This window comes from Eschrichtius robustus, chromosome 7 (genome assembly GCF_028021215.1).
Source record: "Eschrichtius robustus isolate mEscRob2 chromosome 7, mEscRob2.pri, whole genome shotgun sequence".
Taxonomy (NCBI): Eukaryota; Metazoa; Chordata; class Mammalia; order Artiodactyla; family Eschrichtiidae; genus Eschrichtius; species Eschrichtius robustus.
In genome coordinates, this window is record NC_090830.1 from 122920927 (window position 1) to 122943856 (window position 22930).

Sequence of the window (22930 nt, forward strand, 5' to 3'; positions counted from 1 at the left end):
GCAATAATTTAGTTTTTCTGAAAACCAGTTTCATATTTAGGAACATTAATAAATACAGGGTACATGATAAATAACTTAGAAATAAAAGGCATTGACATCAAGTGGAAAAGGTTTTCCTATTAAATCAAAGTCATGAGAACTTGAAAACATCCTGTCAAGTGTCGGTGCATCTGGTAATTCAATGTTTAGATAAGAGTGTAAAGGAGCTTTCTGAAAAGTTCCGAATACATGTAATGTATAGTAAAGCATTTTCCCCTTTGTTGGCTTAATTCTATTTCTTCTTCTCTACACATGGTAAGGATGTTCAAGAGCTGCCATCCATTTATTTTGGGTTGATGGTAGATTTTTTTCTTCTTTTGTTTTGCTTTAAAATTGAAAATTTTTACCTACCAAAGTGTTAGGTTATTGGAACTAAGAATTTCACATACAGTTCTCAACAGAGCCTTGAAAAGTTCGGTTGTTGTGACTTATTAGTAAAATAAATCCCATATTTGGGATGGTCCCTAAATGAGGTTTTGCATATTCTGCAATAATAATAGCAAAACAAATCATTCCAAGCTGCCATAATGGTGCTAATTGTGTAGAAAGATGTTTTTGTGTTCGAAAATAAGATGGCTGAGGCTGCTTTTAAATAACATGCCTGGATTTCCAAAGTAAAACATTCAAAATCATGAAAAATCTTTTTACCAATGAAAAATGACAATTCTAGGGAAAAACTATTACTCAAAAAAAAAGACCTTAAATGACTTGGCCATCTCCCCTATGTTAAAAATACCTATACTTGTAGACTACATGCAATTTTTCTAGTTATAACTCTTAATTAATGATTTATAAAAAGTTTAAAACACCAAGCCCAAAGAAGTCAAAATATTTTAAATATGTAATTGAAATCAACTCAGAACATAGTTACACTGGATTTATTACTACTGGGCCCCAAACGCTTTTCCTTCCCTAAACATGATTCCCTACTAACACCGCCATAACAAAGTAAAATCCAAGTTTATGAAATTAAAGTTCATGGAGAGTACTATTCTTCTGGTGACTGAAATCATCACAGAAAATAATTTTCCATTAAAACATTAAGGAATCCCTAAATTAATTTCATTAGAGGCAATGGAAGAATACACATATATACACATGCATACTTTCATTATGCTAGCCATTTTCTTATTTAAACCCCATAAAAACATTTTTAACATGTATTGCCCCAAATTTTCATTTTGGATCAGTTACTTAATCTCTGTTGGAGAGATCAAGACTCATAAATAAATTGTATAATCTCACTTTAAAAAAAAAATTGCAATCTAAACTTTTAGTTATCTGATGTCTTGAGTAAACAATTCAGATAAACATTATTCACGCAAACTTTTCTCCATCATTTACTGGGTAATTGTTTAGTCTCTCTGAGTCATCTTTTTCAGAGTCAAATGTTGAATTACTGTCAGTGAAATTTTATAAGATTGCATAAATGTCAGTTATAAATCCTAAAAACCAAACGACACGATGGCAAATTTAAGATCAATTTTTTATTTAAGTATACATATCATAGAAAAGCTTTATCTCATAAAAATATGCCCTATATTAAATAATTTTAAAGATACGTAATTACTTACATATAATGCTTTCAATCTAGTTTATTATCATGAATCCTTTGGTCCCCAAACCTGCCTATGTTTATGCTCCTACTGTTGGATGCAGAATACAACAGCCCCACAGGGAGGGGCAAGAAACAAGGGTACTAGGCAGACCAGTCTCAATTATCATTGACGATGCTGAGAGGCCCTGCATTGTGAACATGTTATTCAAACGTAAACGAGAAAATAAGCTGTATGAGTGACCTTCATGAGGTTTTTCCCATAAAGTGAAATATCATATCACTGAAGATTTAACTACTAACAAGCTAGGCCTAAGTTACTTAACTACTTCTGAGTCCTTTGAGGTAACATCAATATCCAGCTTCCAACTTCCACTCTTTAAAATATTTCTCCATTGTGCGCCTGGATCTCAAGGTGCCAACATTCACGGTAGGTATGATTTTCTGCGGCTTCAGCCATTGAACAAAACGTTTCATCTCTGGGTAGCTGCTGTGTTCACTATAGGGAATCCCTGCAACACAAAAGACAGTGCCTACTAAAAAATCAAACTAATAAAGAAAACTGCACAAGCCCAAAATAAAATAAAAGAGAAAAGGAAAGCAATCCAGAGTATTTTTGCCAAAAATTCCTTGGTGCTTTTTTTCTGATAACAAAATTTGCTAGTATCTTTTACAAATAATAAATATTAAAATGATACAAAAACTTTTCAACATTAAAAAATTCTATTACTTTGCTATGTAGACACTTAATAATATGCATTTCTATAGATTCTTATTTATAAGTAGGCTTTTCTTTTTAAACAATTCTTCCCTTTAAGCACTTTGCCCAGCTATTGATTTCAGGAAAATTCTGGAAGAAATATGAGTAAAATTTAAAGAGTAACAAGCAGAAGACTCTTGATTTCCACGGCAAGTAAGCAGATTCCATCCCCAAGCTTTGTACACATAAAAAGGAAAAAAAAAATTAAGTACTAAAAATCTCTTTATCTTCTTTACTGAAGATCAAATACCACAGAGAAAGAGGGAGAAAGGGTCCTGTTTTGAGTAAACTAGGATCCAAAAATGTTTCCATCAGCCATTATTGTAATAAGCCAATCTCTGAGGACAATGGTAAATGTCCTTCAAAGATGAAAAAATTAAAGTCAAGTCTGTATCTCTTGTTGTCATCACATCTAATCGACTGTCTTCCTGCTCTTGGTGTTGCAGCGTCATTTAAACTTCCAGGACAAAATGGCACTACCCACCCCTCCTTTCAAGTAGTTCTACAATCTCCCCTACATGTCACTGATCACACATATGGACTGATCTGTATTAGTCTATGTCTATTTACTGAAGTAATACTCCTTTATATGCATTTACAACATACTAAAGATACAGGTGTACAGCATGAGGAATGATTTGAACCTGTTAAATTATTAAAGATTCTTTGGTGTCTCTTTTTCCTTGGATCTTAATTTTACTGCTTTTAAAAAAATGTAAGGTAATTACAAACATTAAGAGTAAAAAAATTGAATAATTATACCATATATTGAAATGTTTCCTTTGGTCTGGGGAATAATATCCGCCATACTAGTTAACTTGTTAGAATGCGTCCATCCTGTAGGTCGAAAAGCCAAAATCTGATCATATTTCCCACCACACTTCTTCAAATGATTCTGTAAACCCTGTTAAATAAAAACAGGATATTTATTTAATGGTCAGAGAAGATGGGTTATATGGAATAAAACAGAATGATTAAAATGTTACATTGGCACAGTCACGGAGTTTTCACTTGGTGAACATTAACTTGGAAAACCTAGTGCTGTGCTCCCCCCAAAAATAAAATCACCTAAAAAAAAATCTTTTCCCCTTTACTTATCTAAAGTTAAACAAGCTTAAGCACATTCTGGGAAAAATAAGATGAGGCAACTTTAAAGATAAGTAATCATGTGTTTTAAAATTACAATTCAGATAGCTACCAAAAACAAACAAAACAAACACCTCTCCAAATCCTACAATTATTAGGATATTAGAGATACTAGCATCTAATACTATCCTTATGAGAGATACTGATATTAACACTGGTAAACATCAATCCAAATATATCCTCATACATATACACCAGTAGAGGACTGACAGATGGATAAAAAGATGGAAATAACTTTATAATGGCATTATACTCAACTCAGACATACATTTTAAGATGCATAGTATCTAGTAGTTCCCTTTTCAAGTGTTTACTCCTTTTCACCCTTTATGCATGAACTAGAATAATTTCAAAACTTTTCACGGTGCTATGATCAGAAGTAATATGCTAATAAATCTTGAGGTCGTCATTAGTGAGGTCATCATTAGTGAGGACATTAGGTAAGATTCTCAGAAAATCAATGACAAAGGTTCAACCTTTGAAAGTTAAGAGAAATCCAGATAAAGATAATAATGGCATGAGGGATACAAAAAAACTCTAATACTTTTGGGCTAAAGATTCAACTCAGAGTGTCAAAGGCTTAGTGTAAATTTATAATAAAATTTTAATTTTATTTAAAATAATAAAAAACCTAAACTGTATATAGTGTCATCTTGGATTTCCAGAAGTCTTCTTTTTCTTCTTTAACCATACATACTCTACTGAATTTTTAAAAGATGCTGGTAGGAAGTTCTGAAGAAATCATAAAGACAAATTCACTCACCCATTCATTCAATAAATATCTGTTCCAGTATTAACACCAGGTGCTGATGTCAGAGTGGTCAGTGAGACACAGCCTTCACCTTTTGAAAGCTTACAGCTTAAGGGGAAGACATCAATAAACACCACCTTCTGAGTCTTTTTTTTTTTTTTTTTAATGGAAACCATCTGCCCTTTCCTAACTTTTTAAGACTCTCATCATTTATTATACCATCAGCACCTAGGAACTTACAGATTGATCTCTTCAGAAAGGACTCATTTTTTAGTATAAATTTCTAGAAATGGAAATAGTTGAGGATTTACCCTCTTTTCCATTATTATCCAAGTGGATGAAGAGTGCCAATTTCTCTGAATCTCAGCATAGGAATATTACCTTTTTTAAAAGTACACCAATTTGGTAGAAGACAAACACATCATTTTTTTTTTTAATCTTTCTTTTTGATTACTATTTAAAGGTTGAACAGTTTATTGAGTTCATCAGACATTAAGATTTCACTTGATGAATTAATAATAACTCTTTGATTTCTCTTTTGCATCAAATAATGATCTTTTATTAATTTGTATACCTACCATTAAACAGTCATATTTCTTACCAACTACTGCCCCCCCAAAAAAGTTTAAGTTATAGCTATATAACTAAGTTTTCATTACCATATCCCTGGCCCTGCAAATTTTCAGATTTTTGTCTTACTTAGTCTAGGATCTATTGTAATACTATTTGCTTAATTACTAATCCCTCTCTCTTCCTGTCCTCACAAAGAAAAGGAAATAATAGGAAACAGGTTTGGAGCAATTATACACGTAATATCATAAACTGAGAGTCCAGCTATCAATGCAGGTCATCAAACTTATCCATTCCTATTTGTCTCTGTAAAAACACTCGGGAGAACCCAATCAGAAGTAATTTCATGCTTTTCATGAGACAAATTAGAGTTACCATGAAAACATCATTAATCTGTGCCACAAACAAAAACATAGGATATTATAAGTCAAACACACAGAGAAGACTGCCGACAGCCACTAGTCTTTCATTAACCACAACTGCAGAACTACTATCATGAGGAATTTTATTATGATTTAGTCAACATAAAGTCCCTGATCTATGACTTGTCTCTCTGTTTACTGGTAACCAGTTTGTGATTAAAATGCATTCAGTAGATGTCCCTAAAGTTATTTTTTCAGTATGCAAATAATCATCTATAACATTACTGTTATAATGTTTTACAACATCCCATGAATCAGGTTTAAATCAGAGGTGACAGTAAACTACATACTTAACGTATATGAACTTGGGATGTTGAACTAGGTAGCACGAATGGTTTTATTTATAGGGTTTCTAAGTCTTTCAAGCCTGCCTTAGAAACCCTGACAATTGTATCAGGTTTACATTTTCACAAAAAAGTCATTAGCTCTGATACAATAAAACTATTTTTGGCTGGTAAAAAAAATTGGCTTTAAGTACCAACTAAAATATAGTCTTATGGTAACTGTCAGTTTCTACTCCATCTGTGTTCTGAAGATATGAAATTGTAAAAAATGTCATCAATATCTGGTCACTTTCATGGAGGAAGGGGAAGGGCTACTGAACAATACCAACAACCTATGACAAATAGTGGAAATAATACAGGCAATGATTTCAGATATCCCTTTTTTGTTTTTTGTCTTCAAAGCAGGTAACTGCCAGTTTTTTGGGGTTTTTTTAAGCATACAGTTCAGTGGTTGTTGGTTGTTATGACCATCATCACTATCTAATTCTAGAACATGTCATCAGCCCTCCATAAAACACTGTACTCATTAGCAGTCACTCCCCATTCCCTCTCCCTCAAGCCCTGGAAACCACTAATCTACTTACTTCCTCAGATTTACCTATTCTGGATATTTCATATAAATGGAATCACACAATATGCGGCCTTTTGTGTCTGGCTTCTTTCACTTGGCATGTTCTCAGTGCTCATTTCATATAGTAGCATGTAGCAGTAATTCATTCCTTTTTACAGCTGAAGAATATGTCTATTTCATGTATATATCACATTTTGCTTATCCATCCATCATTTGATGGACATCTGAGTTGTTTCCAATTTTTTGCTATTATGAATAACGCTGCTGTGAACATTTGTGTAGAAGTGGACATATGTTTTCAATTCTCCTAGGCACATACCTAGGACTGGAATTGCTGGTCATATAGTCACTGCATGTTTAACTTTGAAAGAAATTAGAAAACTGCTTTCTAAAGCAGCTGCACTACTTAACAATCTCATTAGCAACGCATGAGGGTTCCAGTTTCTCCATATCCTCACCAACAACTGGCACTGTCTATCTTTCTTACTATAGCTATCCTTGTGAGTGTAAAGTGGTATCTCACTGTGGTTTTGATTTGCAGTTCCCTGATGGCTAACAGTGTTGATCCTCTTTTTATGTGCTTCTTGGCCATTTGTATACCTTCTCATTCATTCCTTAGCCCTCTGCTGTCACTGGCTTTCTCCAACATCACTTCACTGAAACAGTTCTTGTGCAGGTCATTTTTTCCTTACATGACCTCTCCACAGCATATGGCTCTTTTAAACACTATTCTTGAAAAGGTCTAGTCCCTTCATTTCCATAATATTCTGACTTCCCCACCCCTGTTGTCCCCCTAAATGGATAATTTGTCCAAATGAAACTAAGTTAGCAGGAAATAAGACTGTATTGCATGAAGTAATCTTTATAAAAATTATAAAAATATGCTATACCCTCCGCAGGATATCAGTGTTCATTTTATAATTAACCAACATCCTCATTAGCCTCCATGCAAACTGGATGCCTCTCAAATTTAATATATGTTTGCAAAGCTGGCTTAAACACCAATGGACAACACTATGACTTGATTATCCTTGACATTTTTATGAATTACATACTCATGAAAATAGGCCATAAAATTTTTACCATAATCTCATGAAAAGAGTAGTTACACCAGTGAGAATTTTCTTACTCAAGGGATAGAACTAAAATACTAATTTTCTTTACACAATGTGTTATTATTTATAAGACAGATACAGTAATCAACACCTAAGCTATTTCAAAAAGCTCCATAAAAGTTATTTCATAAACATTATAGCAAAATTAAAAACACATTTTTTGGTGTACATTATGTTCTGAATTACTTTTAATACATAGGTCTGATGTATTCCATTGCAAGATGTCAAAACGTTAGTAAATGGAATGAATCTTAGTATCTGAATAAATCTGACAAATGAGCCCCCATAAATCACAGGGAGGTCATGTCATATGTATCTTAATTTATATCTCAGAACTAGCACTAGAACTTTCTCTTTCACTTCTACTATTTCATTTAATCCTCACAAGTATATTTTCAACATATATCAATGTTATAGTGGCTTAATATTATACAGAATAGACCTGAAGAAAAGTAAGAACTCCCTAGAATTCTCCACTCATTTCCCTACTCATCCAGGAAGAATGGAGAACAATCTCAAAATGTTTGAATGACCAGAGAGCTGCACACTTTTCTATTTTTGTTTCTTCCTTTATGACAGTTCTCTAGTTCCTAAACTCCTGGTGGGCATATGAATTACTCTATACAGCTGCACACACACAAAAACTTAAAACATTTAAAATTCCACTTAAAAGATTTTCTAGGGCAAAGTTTACTTTGACTCCACTGTAACTGAATTCCTCTAAGTTAAATGCAAGTAAAATGGGATTCTAGTTTACAGTCATCAGATTGCCTTTTCTAGTTCATCCTAAAAAGACATATCTCTTGAATGCTTACCTTAAAATTAATTTGCATCATTGGGAGAAGGTGAACCAGTGAATTGCACATGTCTGTAGTGATGAGGGAATTAATTTCTGGTATATTGAAGCACTGTAATGTGTTATATTTTTCTTTGGACATGCCCACTTTTGAACCTAAAACATCAGCAATGGCTACAGGCAAAGGAAAAGTTTAAAAATAGTAAAATTACAGCTTATGAAAAAAAATAAAATTACAACTTAACTTTAAAATAAGAATTTACCAAATTAAAAGAAATTCAAAACATTCACACTTTTGCCATAATATCTCAAAAAGGCTGAACAGGTTTGTCAGTTAACTATGTGGAATAAATTGTGAGAAAGCCAAGAATTTATTTTTAAAGACCTAGTATTTAAAAATTGCATAAGATGTATGGAAAGAGTTAGAGGGAGGGAAAAAACAAAATTTGGAGGAGTTAAAACCTTAGCTTTATCATTTCACATCTTAATGTTTGACATTATGGGACCACAGTTAAGAAGAAATGGAAGTACTTCGCAAAATGGTACAATACTATGTAGACAAACTGCAGTTACATATCCAAAAATCATTTAGGAACAAAAACTAAAACTGGTCTCAATAATTAATTGATGGTTATCATCAAAGAATGCAGTGAAAGAACTATGCACTAGTCATCTTTAAAAGTTTACTAAAATACTAATGTAGCATGGACTTTTGCTCTATAAACATTTTGTAGATATAAAGGCTACTGTAAACATACTTATCAAATGTTTCCATTAAGTTAAGCCTTTCAAAATTTAAATGAATCAAACTCTATCAAATTTTTCTTTCAACTTCAAAGGTAATACTGAACTGTTTCAGGAAATAAATATCAAGTGAAAGAAGAGAGCCTGAACGGGCTTTATGCAAAAAGAATCTGATCTTTATAATACAGTAAATTAGCTACAGCTACCACCCACCTAGGAAGACTTTCTCTTTTCCAATAGAATAAGTGCCACAGACAACAAGAGCACGTGGGTTTAGAGTTACAGTCTCAAAGGCAGTGTTGACGGCAAACTGGATAACCTCTTGCTGAGACGGAAAAGAGTATTCTGGGCTGCAATATCTGTGATATGGAAATATGGTACTTATTAAAAGAACAAGAAGAAAGTCATAGCATTAAGTTGGATGCTACTTTAGAAAACAAGCTTTAGCAAAATTACATACAACAGCAGTATAGTACATTAACACCACTGCAGTTATCTCACCAGTGCCTGTGGTTAAAATATTTGTTACCAGCTATTGATTATTTATGATGGAACTATACATTTCAATATACCTTTTTAATTATATTTCCTTTATAACCCTCAAATAAAGAAATTGCATTTTTTTCCTTCAAGAATATTTCTAGGTAGCTATTTTAGCTATGAATTATAAGCCTTAATATCTTCTTTTTTTTTTTTAACCCTAATCCCTATCAAAGGAAATACGATTTATAGGGATTATCTTTTTGGACCAAAGAACTCTGATTTAGTAAAAATATATATATTTTTAAGATAATGAAACTGAACATGAATTTAATGAAGTAGCATTAAATCAAATAGTTAATATTCATCTGGTTGTTATTTTCTTTTAGGAGATATAGAAATATATATAGTATTATGGGACTACAGCAGATCCAGTTGGGTCTACTTCAATACAATAACACCCAATGAAAAATTAACACTAAGACTACTAGTTATAGATATTTGAGATGAAAATTAAGCACTTTTTCACTAAAAATCTCATAAAGTACACACATCAAAGAAATATTTTTCCAATTTTCAAAATTGTTTTTGCTGGTCAGCCATAATTCTTATTATGTCTTAAGAAAAGACTTAGTCATATCCCCTATATTCACAAAGAAATCAGAATTGTATGTAGAATAGAATAAAGTAACAAAAAAAAGTTTAAAAATAATTATTTTCTTAGTTCACCTAGTATTTAGGTGAATGGAAGAATTAACTATAGTATTAGAAAACCAGTTGTGGAAAGACCATCTCTTACTAAGATATGCCATCCAAACTCACTTCTTCTTGAAACAGGTTGAAATGGTTAACATAATTTCTGACCAACTGATGAGGTATTTTAATATATAAAAGAAGATAATAGTTTATACCATTATGTTTATAGCACTTAGGAATTCAAGGTTGCCACTTATAGATTACCTTTTGGAGAAAGGAACAAAGTAAGTTTGAATATTCAGACAGAATCTCATTCTGTTTTTTTCTTCACAATCATGCTTAATAGTTACACAGACACTTTGAAAGGATAACTTTAAAAGGCGTTTTCCTAAAGTTTGCTCCCAAATTTTTCATCCTTGTTTCAGTAACAAGATTTTTACATAAACCATATTTTCAAAAGGATATTACATAAAAATTGAGCTGGAGTCAGTTAAGCCATGCAATCCAAAATTTGTTCTTAAGTATATATTTTTTCAAAGAGCATCCACCTGATAAATACTTAAAATGATAATTGACAATAAGCCATCATTTTGATTAACTAAGCAAAAGTTCAAATTATTCATAACATGCAGGGCAAATGCTGTTGGTGGAAAAAAGAAGTACACAAACAAAGTTTCTCTTACGTTGTATCTAAGTAAAGTGTGTGGACTTTCTGGCCTGCAAGAAGAGAACGTTCCATGGTGGGATCTGCTCTGAAGTCTCCAGTGTGTAGTATGACATAACCGTTAGGAAGATAAAAAAGGATCATGACAGCACCTGGACAGCTGAACACAAACATGTCAAAGGAATATTCTTAACACAGGCAAAGCATCTAAAGAAAGAGTGTTCATTTCAACATCAACAAGTTAATATACTTTATTAGCTGACCACAATGACATAGCATTGTACTACAAAGGTATGTAGCATTTTAACTTAAGGAAATTTATGTCACACACACACAAAAAATGGTGTGCAGGAAAGGGTTAATTCAGCAGGCCAGTGTTGTGCAAACTCCACAGGTCCCCAAGAAAGGCCTGTCCTTAGGAATAGTCATTGGCTGGCCCTTGGGAGATAAGTTTTGAGTCCTTGAAATACGCTGCCTGCTAAGAGTGTTTTGTATGCCTGACACATTGGGCCATGTGTTACTAGTTTGATAAGTTAGTTTATGTTAACAGTGTGATCTATGGTGAATATCTGTCTTTGCTCTAGGGGACTGGCGTCTGAGTAGCCCAGGTCAATCAGCATGGGTGTGGCATGTGTACATGATTGACCCTCAATAAAAAACCCTGGATACCAAGGCTCAGCTGAGCTTCCCTGGTTGGCCACACCTCCTATGTGTTGTTACACACTGTTGCTGGGAGAATTAAGCACATCTGTGCCACTCCACTAGAAGAGGACACCTCGAAACTTGCACCTGGTTTCTCCTGGATTTGCCTCCATTTGCCTTTTTCCCTTTGCTGATTTTAATCTGTACCCATTCACTGTGATAAGCTGTAACCACAAATAAAACAGCTTTTCTGTGTCCTGTGAGTCCTTCTGGTGAACCATTGAGCCTCAAGGTGGTCTTGGGGACCCCTGACACAATGGGGTTTGGAAATTACTGCCGAAACACAGAGAATTTTCATTTTAAATTCTAGGAAAACACAGGTAATAATTACAATTGTAATTAAAAACTTCCCCTTATCTCCCTGACCCCAAAATTCAGGCCCCGATGACTTCACTAGAGATTTTCCACCAAACACTTAGGGAAGAAATAAAAATAATTACTACATGACACCTTTTAGAAAATAGAGGAAGGAATATTTCATGAGACCAGTATTACTCTGATATCAAAATAAGACAAAAGTGTAGTTAAAAAAAACCCTATAGACCAATATACTTTTTAAAACAGACACAAAATTCCTTAACAAAATATTAGCATATCAAATCCAGCTATATATTTTGAAAAAGGGTAATACATGAAGACCAAGTGGGGTTTATCTCAGTAATGCAAGGCTGGTTTAAGTCCATCTTTGTCATTTACCACATTAACATTATAGAGGACAAAAGTTGTATTATCACCTCATTAGATGCCAAAGAAACATTTGACAAAATTCAATACCCATTCATGATTACAAACTCCCAGCAGAATAGGAATAGAAGGGATTTTTCTCAACCTAATAAAAGGCATCTGTGAAAAACCTATTGCTAACATCATACTTAACGGAGAAAGACTGAAAGCGTTCCCCTTAAGATCAAGAACATGGCAATATGTCTGCTCACATCACTCCTATTCAACACTGTATTGAAAGCATAATCCTGTACAATAAATAAGAGAAAAAATATTCTAAATGGAAAGAAAGAAGTAAAATGAAAGCATCTTTATTTGTGGATGACATATGTAGAAAATTTTCAAGAATCTACAAAAAACCTACAACTAATGAGCAAGCTTAGCAAGGTCTCAGGATACAAGATCAATAAACAAAAATCGGTTGTCCAACAAGAAGTGAATGGAAAAAATAATTGTATTGTGTCCATACAATAGGTAGTACTCAGTAATTAAAAGGAACACACAACAGCATGAATGAATCTCAAAAACATGAGGAGTGACAGAAGCCAGATACAAAACAGAAGATAGTATATGATTTCATTTAGATGAATCCCTAGTAAAGACAAATCTAATCCATAGTCATAGAAAACAAATCAATGGTTTCCTGGGTCAGAGTCGGGGCTGGGGATTGACTGGGAAGGAGCACAAGGAAAACTTCTGTGGTGGGGAATATTTTCCACATTTTATTGTGGTGGGAATTACATGGGTGTTTACTTTTGTCAAAATTCAGCAAAGATTTAAAGTGGGTCCATTTTATTTATGTAAATTGTACCTCAATAAAGTTGACCAAAAAAAAAAAAAAATCAGAACCTGAGTTATCATAATTGGTGATTAAAAAAATAAACAGCAGCAAAGTTAGCAGACAAAAACTTATAGGCAACCTGAAAAAAATAACAGGCCTGGATTTTAGGAAACCTAGGTTTAGTCTTAAATTTAATTCTCTAGGCATCTATGATCTCTAAGGTACATAAGGCTAACACTCTATGGAAATTATAAAGATGCATAGCTGACTGACAGTTACATTTTGGCAATGTGAATCTTGGCAGTACTTTACATTAAAAAAAATGAGGGAAGAAGAAAAACAATTTCCAAGAAAAAAATCTTCCAAGACTTTAGTATCAAAAACCTAAAGGATTTCTTAAAGGAAAAAAAAAAAAAACCCTCTAGAATCTGAATGGAGTACCAGCTGTTAATTTATATAAGTGATATTAAAGAAAATGGCAAAAGGTTATCTCTTAAAGCACAGCAGCAATATGTTAAAAGATTTAAAAAAAAATAAGATGGAGTCTCATGTAAAGCATAGTAATTTAAACTGCATTAAAAAATGGGTTAGAGAACACTTAGAGAATCTCTCTACATTTAATCTTTGATCCTGTAATTGGGTATATTATTTTTCAAAAGGAGAAACACATTTTACTTAAGTGTTTCTTATCTTACTTAAATAAGACATTTATGAAATATCAAGCATAATAGTTCCAATAAAAAGTTCTTAAATAGCCATGCAATGTGTTTTCCTTTTGAATATTTAAAAATAGGGTATTACTAAGGTAACTTTAATACTTACTGATTGGCATCTAGCAAAACAACCTTGACACCATTCACTATACATTCAGTGTCTGTTGGCAATGGATGGATATATCGTTCTTGCACGTGAAGTTTGCTCTTCAACAAATTGCCAGTTATCTGCAAAACAGGATGTGCTTATTGCTGATACATTAAAACATTAAATATGTCTTTTATTTCATATCTAGTTTAGAACCCAAACATCTTAATAATCTCCTGGTCCTCCCACTTATATTCATGTAAACCCTCCAGAATGCCCGGAAGAACTTTCTAAAATGACTGTGTCACAACTCTGCTTAAACAGTGTCACTGATTCTCCCTCACCTGTAAAAAGTCCATTATCTCCATCATGTCGTACAAAACCCTTCATGATCTGCCCCCTACCCATTTCTGTGGATTTATCTCCTGTTATTTCCTATCTTGTCTTTAGTGATTGTGAATTATCTGAAGTTCCTGGAATGGGCATACTTCTTAGGTGTCTGTGCCTTTACACAAACTCTTCTCTACCCGGAAGGCTCTCTCCTCTTTCCTCTGCCTTGTTCTGAAATGAGACAGACCTGCGTTCAAATTCTGACTCTGCCATTACTAGCTCTGTGACTTGGGGCATGCCACTTAACCTCTCCAAGCCTCAGCTGCTTCATTAATAAAAAGAAGATAATTCAAGAATGCTTGAGGATAAAATCAAATTCTAGCCAAAGTCCTTAGTAGTACACATTAAATTGCTCACCTTTTAATAATTAGTTCAAGGTATCTCTTTCACCGTGAAACTTTTTCTAACCTTAGCCTAGGACACAGTAAAGCCCCGCTTCTCCCTCCTTTTAGGCATTCTGTTCACTTTTCTATTACGATACAGATCCCATTGCGGTACTATTTGTGAATGTGTAGCCTGAAAGCTCCTTGAAGTTAGGTATTTTGCCTTGAGTATCTTTTTAGGCACTCAGTAAATATTTACTGAATGAAACTTACGTGTTTCAGTACATCATGAGGTATCAATATTTATTGTTTCCACATAATAAAGCATAATTTAAAAAATCTATTGTAACTATTGACAATAACTCATTTAATTTTAGAATCTCAATGTGGAGTGTTTTTTCATATATTTTCTAGAAGAAGGATAGATCTTACAATCTTAATTACCTTTTTTTTAACCAGGCTGGTTAGAAATTCACTGCATTCTACAAATTCAGGATTTAGAATACTAAAACTTACCTCACTACAATAAACAGGAAACGTGAAGTTTTTAGACAATCCAGCATAATGATCAGAATGAAAATGTGTGAGAAAATAGGCCGTGCAACCTTCAACCAATCCATACTGAAAGGCATCGACTGTAAAGCCAGTTCCTACAATGAAAACACCAACACAGCTGCTTGAGCAATAGCTAACGAAGTAAAAGCAACCTAATTTGCTTATATAGCAAACCCTCTGACACCTTTACATCTCATTTCCAACTTAACTTTACATTTTAATTTAAAAATCTACACCACATAAATTCAGCAAAAGGTGATACTAGAGACGAAAATGAGTCTTATAATAAGCTTCCATTAAATATCCCAGTATAGGCTTTTTAATGAATAACTGTACAAAAAAAATTAAAAATACTAAGCTACAAATGAGTTACTTTTGTGTTTTGCTGAATGTTTTCACAATACTTACTGGGCACCTAAAATCCTTTACTTCTGCAAAACAGCAAAAGGAGAATGCTAACTTTCTTTTAAAACATGAATTCTCAATGGGGGTGATAGTGGTATGCTTCTAAAGGGCAAAAATGGTTAATGACCCAAATAATCTAATGGCCCTCCAAAGGGCCACCGTACAATAACAGATAAACAGGGTATCTGTAGTATTTGAATTTCACTGTGGGAGGTGGGGAGGAGGAAGGGAAACAAACAAACAAAAAGCCTAAAAAGGCTCCCTAGAGGAGCAATAATGAAAAAAACAAAAGATTGAGCTGTTCTGAAATTTGTTCATGAGAAAAAACAAGTGCGCTGACTGTGATATGCAGGTAAATAAACATACCTCCACAGTTCTACGGAGGCCTATCCACACATGGCCCACTAATTCTGGGCTCACTTAAAATACAGAAAATTAATCAAAATAATTATTAAAAACAGAACTGGTACTATGATGTACATAAATGCTTTTCTTTACATAAATATTTTGAACAAATTATATTGAATAGATTTAGAATATCAAAAAAGCATATTAAAAAATCTTTCTGAAACCAAGTATATTTGGGCAGTTTTATATTCTTTTCAGAAGAAGGGTACCTGTTTTCTTCAATAATAAAATTCATTTTACTACACATTTTTCTACTAACTCATCTATGAAGACATGAGAAATTATAAGAACATGAAAAGACTGAGAAACTAAGTTATGATATGGTTTAAAAATGTTTAGCATTTATTATGACCTGTATAACCTGTGACATTTTCCTTCTTTGAAGCTATTTAGTACTTGCATTTTTCTTAAGTGCTTAGAGACTGTTATTATGGTTACTTACAGAGAGCCTTTCCTCCTTCTGTATTAAGCTGATCTATATGAATCTTTGTCAGATCTGTAATATCTATCTAAATAGTATAGTACCTTATATATAGAATATGTTTAATAAAAGTTTGCTGAATTGAATGGAGTAAAAAAGATTAAATAGGAAAAAAAATCTTACAGGCCGATGAGGTATAAAAAGTAAACACACACAAAAAAATTGTTTCACACACACATAACACGGGCAATGAACATGTAATTCAAAAAAGTTGCATCTTCGTAGATATAGTAAGCCTTGATATTTCAACTTACCAGGTATTTTCTTATAGAATGGACATGTCCTTTTCCTTAATTCTCCTGCATTCGATGACTCTGGGATTTTCGTGTTCCCTCTCTGCAGCCTGCCATGAGCTGATTTTATGAAGACTCTGTCTTTCCTTAACTTGACTGTTCCAGGTTCTGTCTTGTTACGGTGACCTGAACTCTTCTGATGTACTCCTTCCTGCAGCGAATCTGACTTTTTAAGTCTCTTTCTTTGATGCTGTGACCTCTTACGAGAAAGTTCCACAGAGGGCTGACTCTCACTTAAATTATTTGCCTCTAATTCTAAATCACTTAAAGATTTTTCTCTTTTCCTCTTGCACTGCCGGGACCTCTTTTCATTAGGACTTACAACTGTATTTAAGTTCATCCCTTCTAATGCACTTTCCACCAGCAATTTCTCTTCTTTTCTTTTGGGTGGTAGTCCAAAATACACACCTATATCCATTTGCTTCATTACCTTAGTAGAAGGTTGTGATGCATTACACTTAGGGCCAGATGGCAATATTTTCAAAGACTTAGCAGCAGTAGGTGTACTAGAAAATATCGTTGTATTTAAAGCTGTAACTTTACTGTGTAGCATACCATCTAATGCCTTTCTACAGAAACATGCTGAGTTTGTATTGTGCTTAGCATTGAAATTCTTACTTGAGAATTCTCTAGTTTTACTTTGGGTTGGTTGGAAAGAATGACACCCTCCTCGCTGGCTTTCAAAAGGTTTTGACATTTTACTCTTAAGTAACGGAAGAGAAAGTTGATTGTAAACAGCTGATTCTTCAATTACCTGTTTCTCTTTACTTGATTGAGATGAGTGAAATTCTGGCTCATCAGGTTTTGCTTTAGTGGCTTGGTAACTAGGAGAAGTAAACCTCTCTGCTAATGCAGGTGGAAACAATATAAAATCATCATCAGTATATGCTGGATCATCACGTAAAATAATACTCTTACTTTGGAAAGTAAGTTGAGATGAATGATTTAGAGTGTTGCATTGATACAATTCTTCATCGTATTTCTCCTGAGTTAAGAAGCTATCCACTTCGGGGCAGCTCTCCTCCTGGTCCTTCAGTAAAGGGCCGTGGAGTTGTTTAGACAAAGTGGAGCTATTTACGTCTCCTTCTAGGCTGCCATCTTTAGAGCTTTCCGTAAAGAATAGTTCCTGTTGTGAATCATCCAGCTTTTCACCTGTATCATAAGTTTCTTCATCACTTTGAAGTGGAGAATAGGAGATTTCACAGTTGCTAAAGTCATTTTCTGGCAACGTCAAATTTATGTGTTCTGGGCTGTTTTGACTGTCTAATTCTTCAGCAAGAGGCAAACCAAATCCTACCAGTTTGTCATCATTAACAAGTTCTGTAAATTGTGGGACTTGTTGGGAAGTTTGGATATTTGTTGAAGAAGAAACCTTTTTATCAGTTTCAGTTGGAGACTGAGATTTTCCTAGACATTGTGTCACTAACAAGGGATCAGTTGAAACATTTTTTTTTAAGTTATCTGTTTGTTTCTGACATGGAGACCATCTTTCCTTAAGGCTACAAAGAAAGCCTGAATTAGTCTCACTGAAACTCCCACCTGACTCATGGGATGGATCGCTGAAAGGACAATTACTAGCCCTGCTTTGAGCTAGCAGGAGATGAGTGTATCTCTTGTAATGAGAAGGAATTGTTGAGGAACACTGAAGAGCATCAGGACACTCTGAAAATTTTAATAAAGAAAAAAGTATTACCGGATCAAAGCACAGACTAAGCTTTGACAGTATTAGCACTATAAATTAACATGTAAGTGGAAAGTCATCAGTCCAACTTTGAGGCTTTAGGACAATAGCTATCTTTATACAAACAAAAAATTAGCACACAATAACAGTAATCCAGTATGGTTTTGCAAGGTGCTAGTTCTTATTTTTAAATCAATATATTCTTTTAAATTTCTTTCCAAATACTCTTTTCCCCCCCAAAAATTTAAGACTAACACCTATTTCTCCCCACTAAAAACTTTCACAAATATGAGCTCCTCTAAAATGCACGTCATGTTTGCACTAGTTATTTCTTAAACAGGTGCTACAAATTGATCCCATCAGTTTCACTACGTCACTATTGCTCAAGCAATAAAGAGTAGAGAAGGCTGGTATGTCTCTCACAGACTAAAGTTCTATCTCAATTTTTATCTTATCAGGCAACGCATACGTATGACAGTTGCAGTACCAAATTAGGTTCCATTATTTAATATTCACACTGTATATGAAACAGTAATAGCAATCTTAATTAGAGCTGTTCATACCCTAAACATTTTAGGTTCTGTTCTAAGATTTGAAATTCAATTTGATAAACTGGTTAATAATAAGGCTTTAATAATCTGGAAACTATTCCCTGTCATACCATTATGACTGAGAAACAGTCTGTAAAGAATCTTGGCATACCCCACCCCTTGTATGTTCATTTCCAGGCCTGTCAAAAAATGATCCCCCCCCCCCAAAAAAAGATGTCACATTAAACTGGAGACTTCATTGCTTAAAAATTAACTTAAAACCACCTCATAAAAGTATATGTTATAGAATAAAATTCAATTCAAGAAGAATCCACCTGAGATTATCCATTCAAAGGAGTTTAATCAGTGAAAAAACCAAGAGAAAAACTCTTTGAGGTGGTTTCATCTATAAGACATTTCACCCTGAGAGCTCACCATGGGATTCCAACTGCCATTTCTGACTTTCAAGCCACTGAAAAACAAATTACTAGCATTTGAGGAGGTCTTCTCTGCTGTATAAGGCTAGTGCCAATATTTTTTAAGTTATTTTGCATCTTCATGCAGTACTTTAAAATGAGAACTAGAAGTTGATAATAAAACGTCTTCTGAATCATAGTTAACACGAAAGCCATACTGAATATTATTTTTATTTTACTGAATTTTGATTCTTTGAGATTTAAAAATTTATGTCTGGTATATATAACTTTTAAATAATCAAATCATCAATAACAACCCATTCTCCATATACTACAAGTAGGATTTTCTACATATTAAACACGATATTTATTATATAGTTTAAATGATAACAGAAACATAGTATTACTTCAGTTCTCATTTGGCACAATTTTATTTATTAGAATCTTAATAACCAAAGACTCCTTCCTAGTTCTTCTTTCTGTCTATTAGCATGATGACCCCAACACAGCCATACTTAGAAGGCTGGACTACGTTCATGATTCTCTAAAAGTCTGTTTCATAAAAGATGATAAAATGGGCAAGCTGTTTAGCTTTTAAGAACCCTCATCTATCAGATGTCAATACCACCTACCTTATGCAGGTGAAAATATCTAGCATAATATGTGCTCAATTAACATTTATGAAAAATCACAGATTTTTAGGGACTCTTGTGAAACAGTAAAATGCATTTAAACTGTTTTCAAGTTGGCAACATTCTTTACAACTATACTATTGACTGTTATCTTTTTACCCTTCACAAGAAGCGTAACAATGCATTACCTTGTTTCCTTCTACAGTTAAGTCATTTATACTTTGAGTATCTCATCTCACTTTTGGTTTACGGCTTACCTGGCTTGTTTCACCGGACTGATATGTCTGGCCTAATGCAGGTCTTTTTGACTATTTAGAGTCCACTATCTTTTTTGGAATCTTACCTGTTTCGGAGACTGGTACGGAATCCAAACACTCAAAAACATGCCATCGAGGTGTTTGACCTAGCAAGGAGGAAAAAGGCATCTGGCAGTTTGGACAGTACCCATCATAAACTGGTCGTATCTTCGGAGACACGTGTTTGTTTTTGTGAGTCCTACAGTGCTTTCCTGGAGTGGCCTCCCTGTCTTGGCACTGCTGAACACCATCTCCACAACTAGAGTTCTGACTGGAAACGACAGAAGTCTGACTGTCTGTTTCTCCAAGGCACGTTTCGGGGGCCTTAACCTTCTTTTTACCTTCTACAGTTCTTTTTTTATTTCTGTTTCGTTTTGACTGGTATTGTCCATCTGTTGCTTTTTCAACAGATTTTGGAATATTCTCAGAGCAATTATTTGCATGTACTGGTTTGGGTTTTCTTTTGGATTTGTATTCCCAGATGTCTTGTTCCAGAAAAGCATCCTCTAACATGGCAAAATGATTTTGATCATTAAAGAAGCACTAATCTTAAGTAAATTGAGGGTCTATGTCTTGTTACAAAATTTTTAAATGGAATTATTTTGCTCAGGAAAAAAAAGGTAACAAAAAACCCACCAACTTGATGGGAATCTAAAGCTCTGATAATGAATATATTGGCAAACTACAAACCTTATACCTGAGAACACTTGCTGTTTCATTTACAGCACAATAAAATTAACATCTGAGTTTTAAATTGTGTGTATTTCATTCAGGTATCTTGGCTTTTTCCAGGACTTGATTCATAAAAAGTAGTATCAGTAATACTTTGAACACTAAACCCCAATGGGAAGTATAGGTTTAACAGTTTAATCTTAGAAGGAGCTTCGTAAAATTGTTATAAAGCTCCTGTCAGTTCTCTTTCAACTGGACAATTGTCCAAATAATTCACAAATCCAACCACAGTCCCTGGGCAACTGGCTCAGCAGGTGTTCCAAACACTTAATGGCTACTAGTTTGCTAGTAACACTAGTCACACCATAATCAAATGTGTGTGATTGGTAAAAAAACAAAACAAAACACGCGCCCTTATCCGTGACTGGTGGATATTCGACAACTTCAGTTTCCTGGGTCAATCCAGTATCTTCCTCCAGTGGCAATGAACAAACACTGCACAATGAACAAACAAAATTCAAGTACGTGAAGTTGTCCTTGCACTGAGGCCACCCACACTCCTAACTCCAGACCGCAGAGGTGGTCTGCCTGAAGGCGATCAGCTCTCTCTCCAGCAGCCTCAAAACCAAGCTTCATCTGCCTGATGCCTCCCACCGGCTCGACCCCCTCTTTGGGCATTAGAGGCTGCAAGGCCAGCGGAGTGGGCCCTCACCCCCTCCAGGGAAGAGAGCGAGGGAGCTGCCAGCACAGCTCGCTCCACAAAAGCCATCAGTGCTCTCCACTTCTGAAGACAGAGGCCAGGCCCTCAGGGATCCCCGCGGCCGCCCACCTGCCACCCTCGCCCCTCGGGAGTAGCTGCAGCTGCGTCCGCTCCCATCGTGCCCCCTCCCCCTGCTTGGCTGACAATCTATTCGCACCTGCACTTCCATCACTGCGGGGTAACAAAATGCTGCGTTTGCGTATAAGCCAAGGCCATTGGCTAGTCACTCCCAACTTTAAAAAGCCTACTCCTTTACCTTTCGTGCCGTGGCGGGAACAGCTTCGCTTTCCCAATACTGTGTCGAATCGGCTGATCCTGGCCTAAACGTGAGACTTTAAAAAGAAAAAAAGTTAGGGCCCTTTTAAATCCTACGGATTTATTTTGGTTTGTTTTAGTTCTAAAACCTGCTCATTTCCAAAGTGAAGGGTGGGGAATTGTTCTCTTGGAGCTTCTCGAACGCTGGCCCAGAAGCCTTTTCCATGTTGAATCTGGCGCTCTGAATGTCCAGGCTCAGCTGCGGCGAGAAGATTTAGAAGGGGCGGGGTAGGTTGGGACGGTAGTTTAATTACGTGCCTGGGAATTGCGTCAATTTGTACTTTAGCATTTGAAAAAAGTGCTGTGAGCGTGGCGTGGGGCTGGTGGAGAGTGAGGCGAATGTGCGGTTTTGAAACCAAAGGACCGTAAGTCCCTCTCCCTCCAAACGAGACCGTCCCGCGGGCTCTGCGGCCGCCTCTGGACCGTCCGGAGAGAACATGGCGGCGCCCGGAGCCCGGAGCTGCAGCCTCTCGGGCCTGCTCCCGGCTCAGACCTCGCTGGAGTACGCTCTGCTCGACGCCGTCACCCAGGAGGAGAAGAACAGCCTGGTCTACCAGTATCTGCAGAAGGTGGACGGCTGGGAGCAGGACTTGTCAGTGCCCGAGTTTCCGGAAGGTGAGGGGCTGGCTTCGGGGTGGGGACCCCTCCCGGAACCTCCCCTTCCTTGGGGACGGCGCCCTCCCCTGAAGCGGTGGGCGAGGCGTGGTTCCGCCGCCGCGCCGGGCAGAGGCGCTTCGCCCAACCGAGTCTCTGTCCCCAGGCGGCGGCGGCGGCGGCGGCGGCGGCGGACCGGGGGTTTGTGCAGGGCGGGCACAAGCATCTTCGTCTCTGTTTCCTCGCTCTCTGCCCGGGCCGTGTGTTAACTCAATAGACTTTCCCTGACTGTTTCGTGGCCCCTGTTGGCAGTGATTCCAGTGTCCATGCCCTTTCAGGCTGGTTGCCCAGCATCGTCATCATCTTTGTGCATCATCCTAGCTTCCATTTATTGATCACTTCTTATGGGCCACACACAGCCCTAAACACAAGCGTATTATCTTATTTAATCCTCTCTGCAAACCATGTGTGGTGCTCTTCTTAGCCCTATTTTATAGTTGGGAAACTGAGGCCCGGGGGCAGGGAGGTTAAGTTGTCTGCCGAGGGCCTCACAACTGAGAACGGCTAGAGTTGGATTAT

The 22930-nt window shown here is 35.7% G+C and overlaps 2 protein-coding genes across 2 annotated transcripts in view; one reads left to right on the forward strand and one right to left on the reverse strand.

The window, feature by feature from the left end:
• Nucleotides 1–1511: 1511 nt before the first annotated feature.
• On the reverse strand, nucleotides 1512–22339 carry DCLRE1A (DNA cross-link repair 1A). Its single transcript, XM_068548605.1, has 10 exons — nucleotides 21699–22339; nucleotides 20058–21177; nucleotides 16417–18117; nucleotides 14830–14963; nucleotides 13622–13740; nucleotides 10613–10753; nucleotides 8967–9112; nucleotides 8029–8183; nucleotides 3117–3258; nucleotides 1512–2106 (listed from the first exon to the last, which is right to left on the reverse strand). The coding sequence occupies exons 2-10, from the start codon at nucleotides 20521–20523 to the stop codon at nucleotides 1946–1948; spliced, it is 3165 nt and encodes a 1054-aa protein (XP_068404706.1). The 5' UTR covers nucleotides 20524–21177; nucleotides 21699–22339; the 3' UTR covers nucleotides 1512–1945.
• Nucleotides 21946–22930, forward strand: part of NHLRC2 (NHL repeat containing 2) — a 50492-nt gene continuing 49507 nt past the window's right edge. Inside the window, exon 1 of the mRNA XM_068548606.1 lies at nucleotides 21946–22372. Coding sequence (XP_068404707.1) covers nucleotides 22195–22372 — 178 coding nt within the window. The 5' untranslated portion in view covers nucleotides 21946–22194. The remainder of the gene's footprint in view (nucleotides 22373–22930) is intronic.

Excerpts from the sequence above, each read along its gene's own strand:
- DCLRE1A (XM_068548605.1), bottom strand. The coding sequence starts at position 20,523 with ATGTTAGAGGATGCTTTTCTGGAACAAGACATCTGGGAATACAAATCC. Across the intron at positions 18,118-20,057 it reads CGTACCAGTCTCCGAAACAG|AGTGTCCTGATGCTCTTCAG; the intron begins GTAAGATTCCAA and ends TAAAATTTTCAG. Across the intron at positions 13,741-14,829 it reads TTCCTGTTTATTGTAGTGAG|ATAACTGGCAATTTGTTGAA; the intron begins GTAAGTTTTAGT and ends CCTGTTTTGCAG.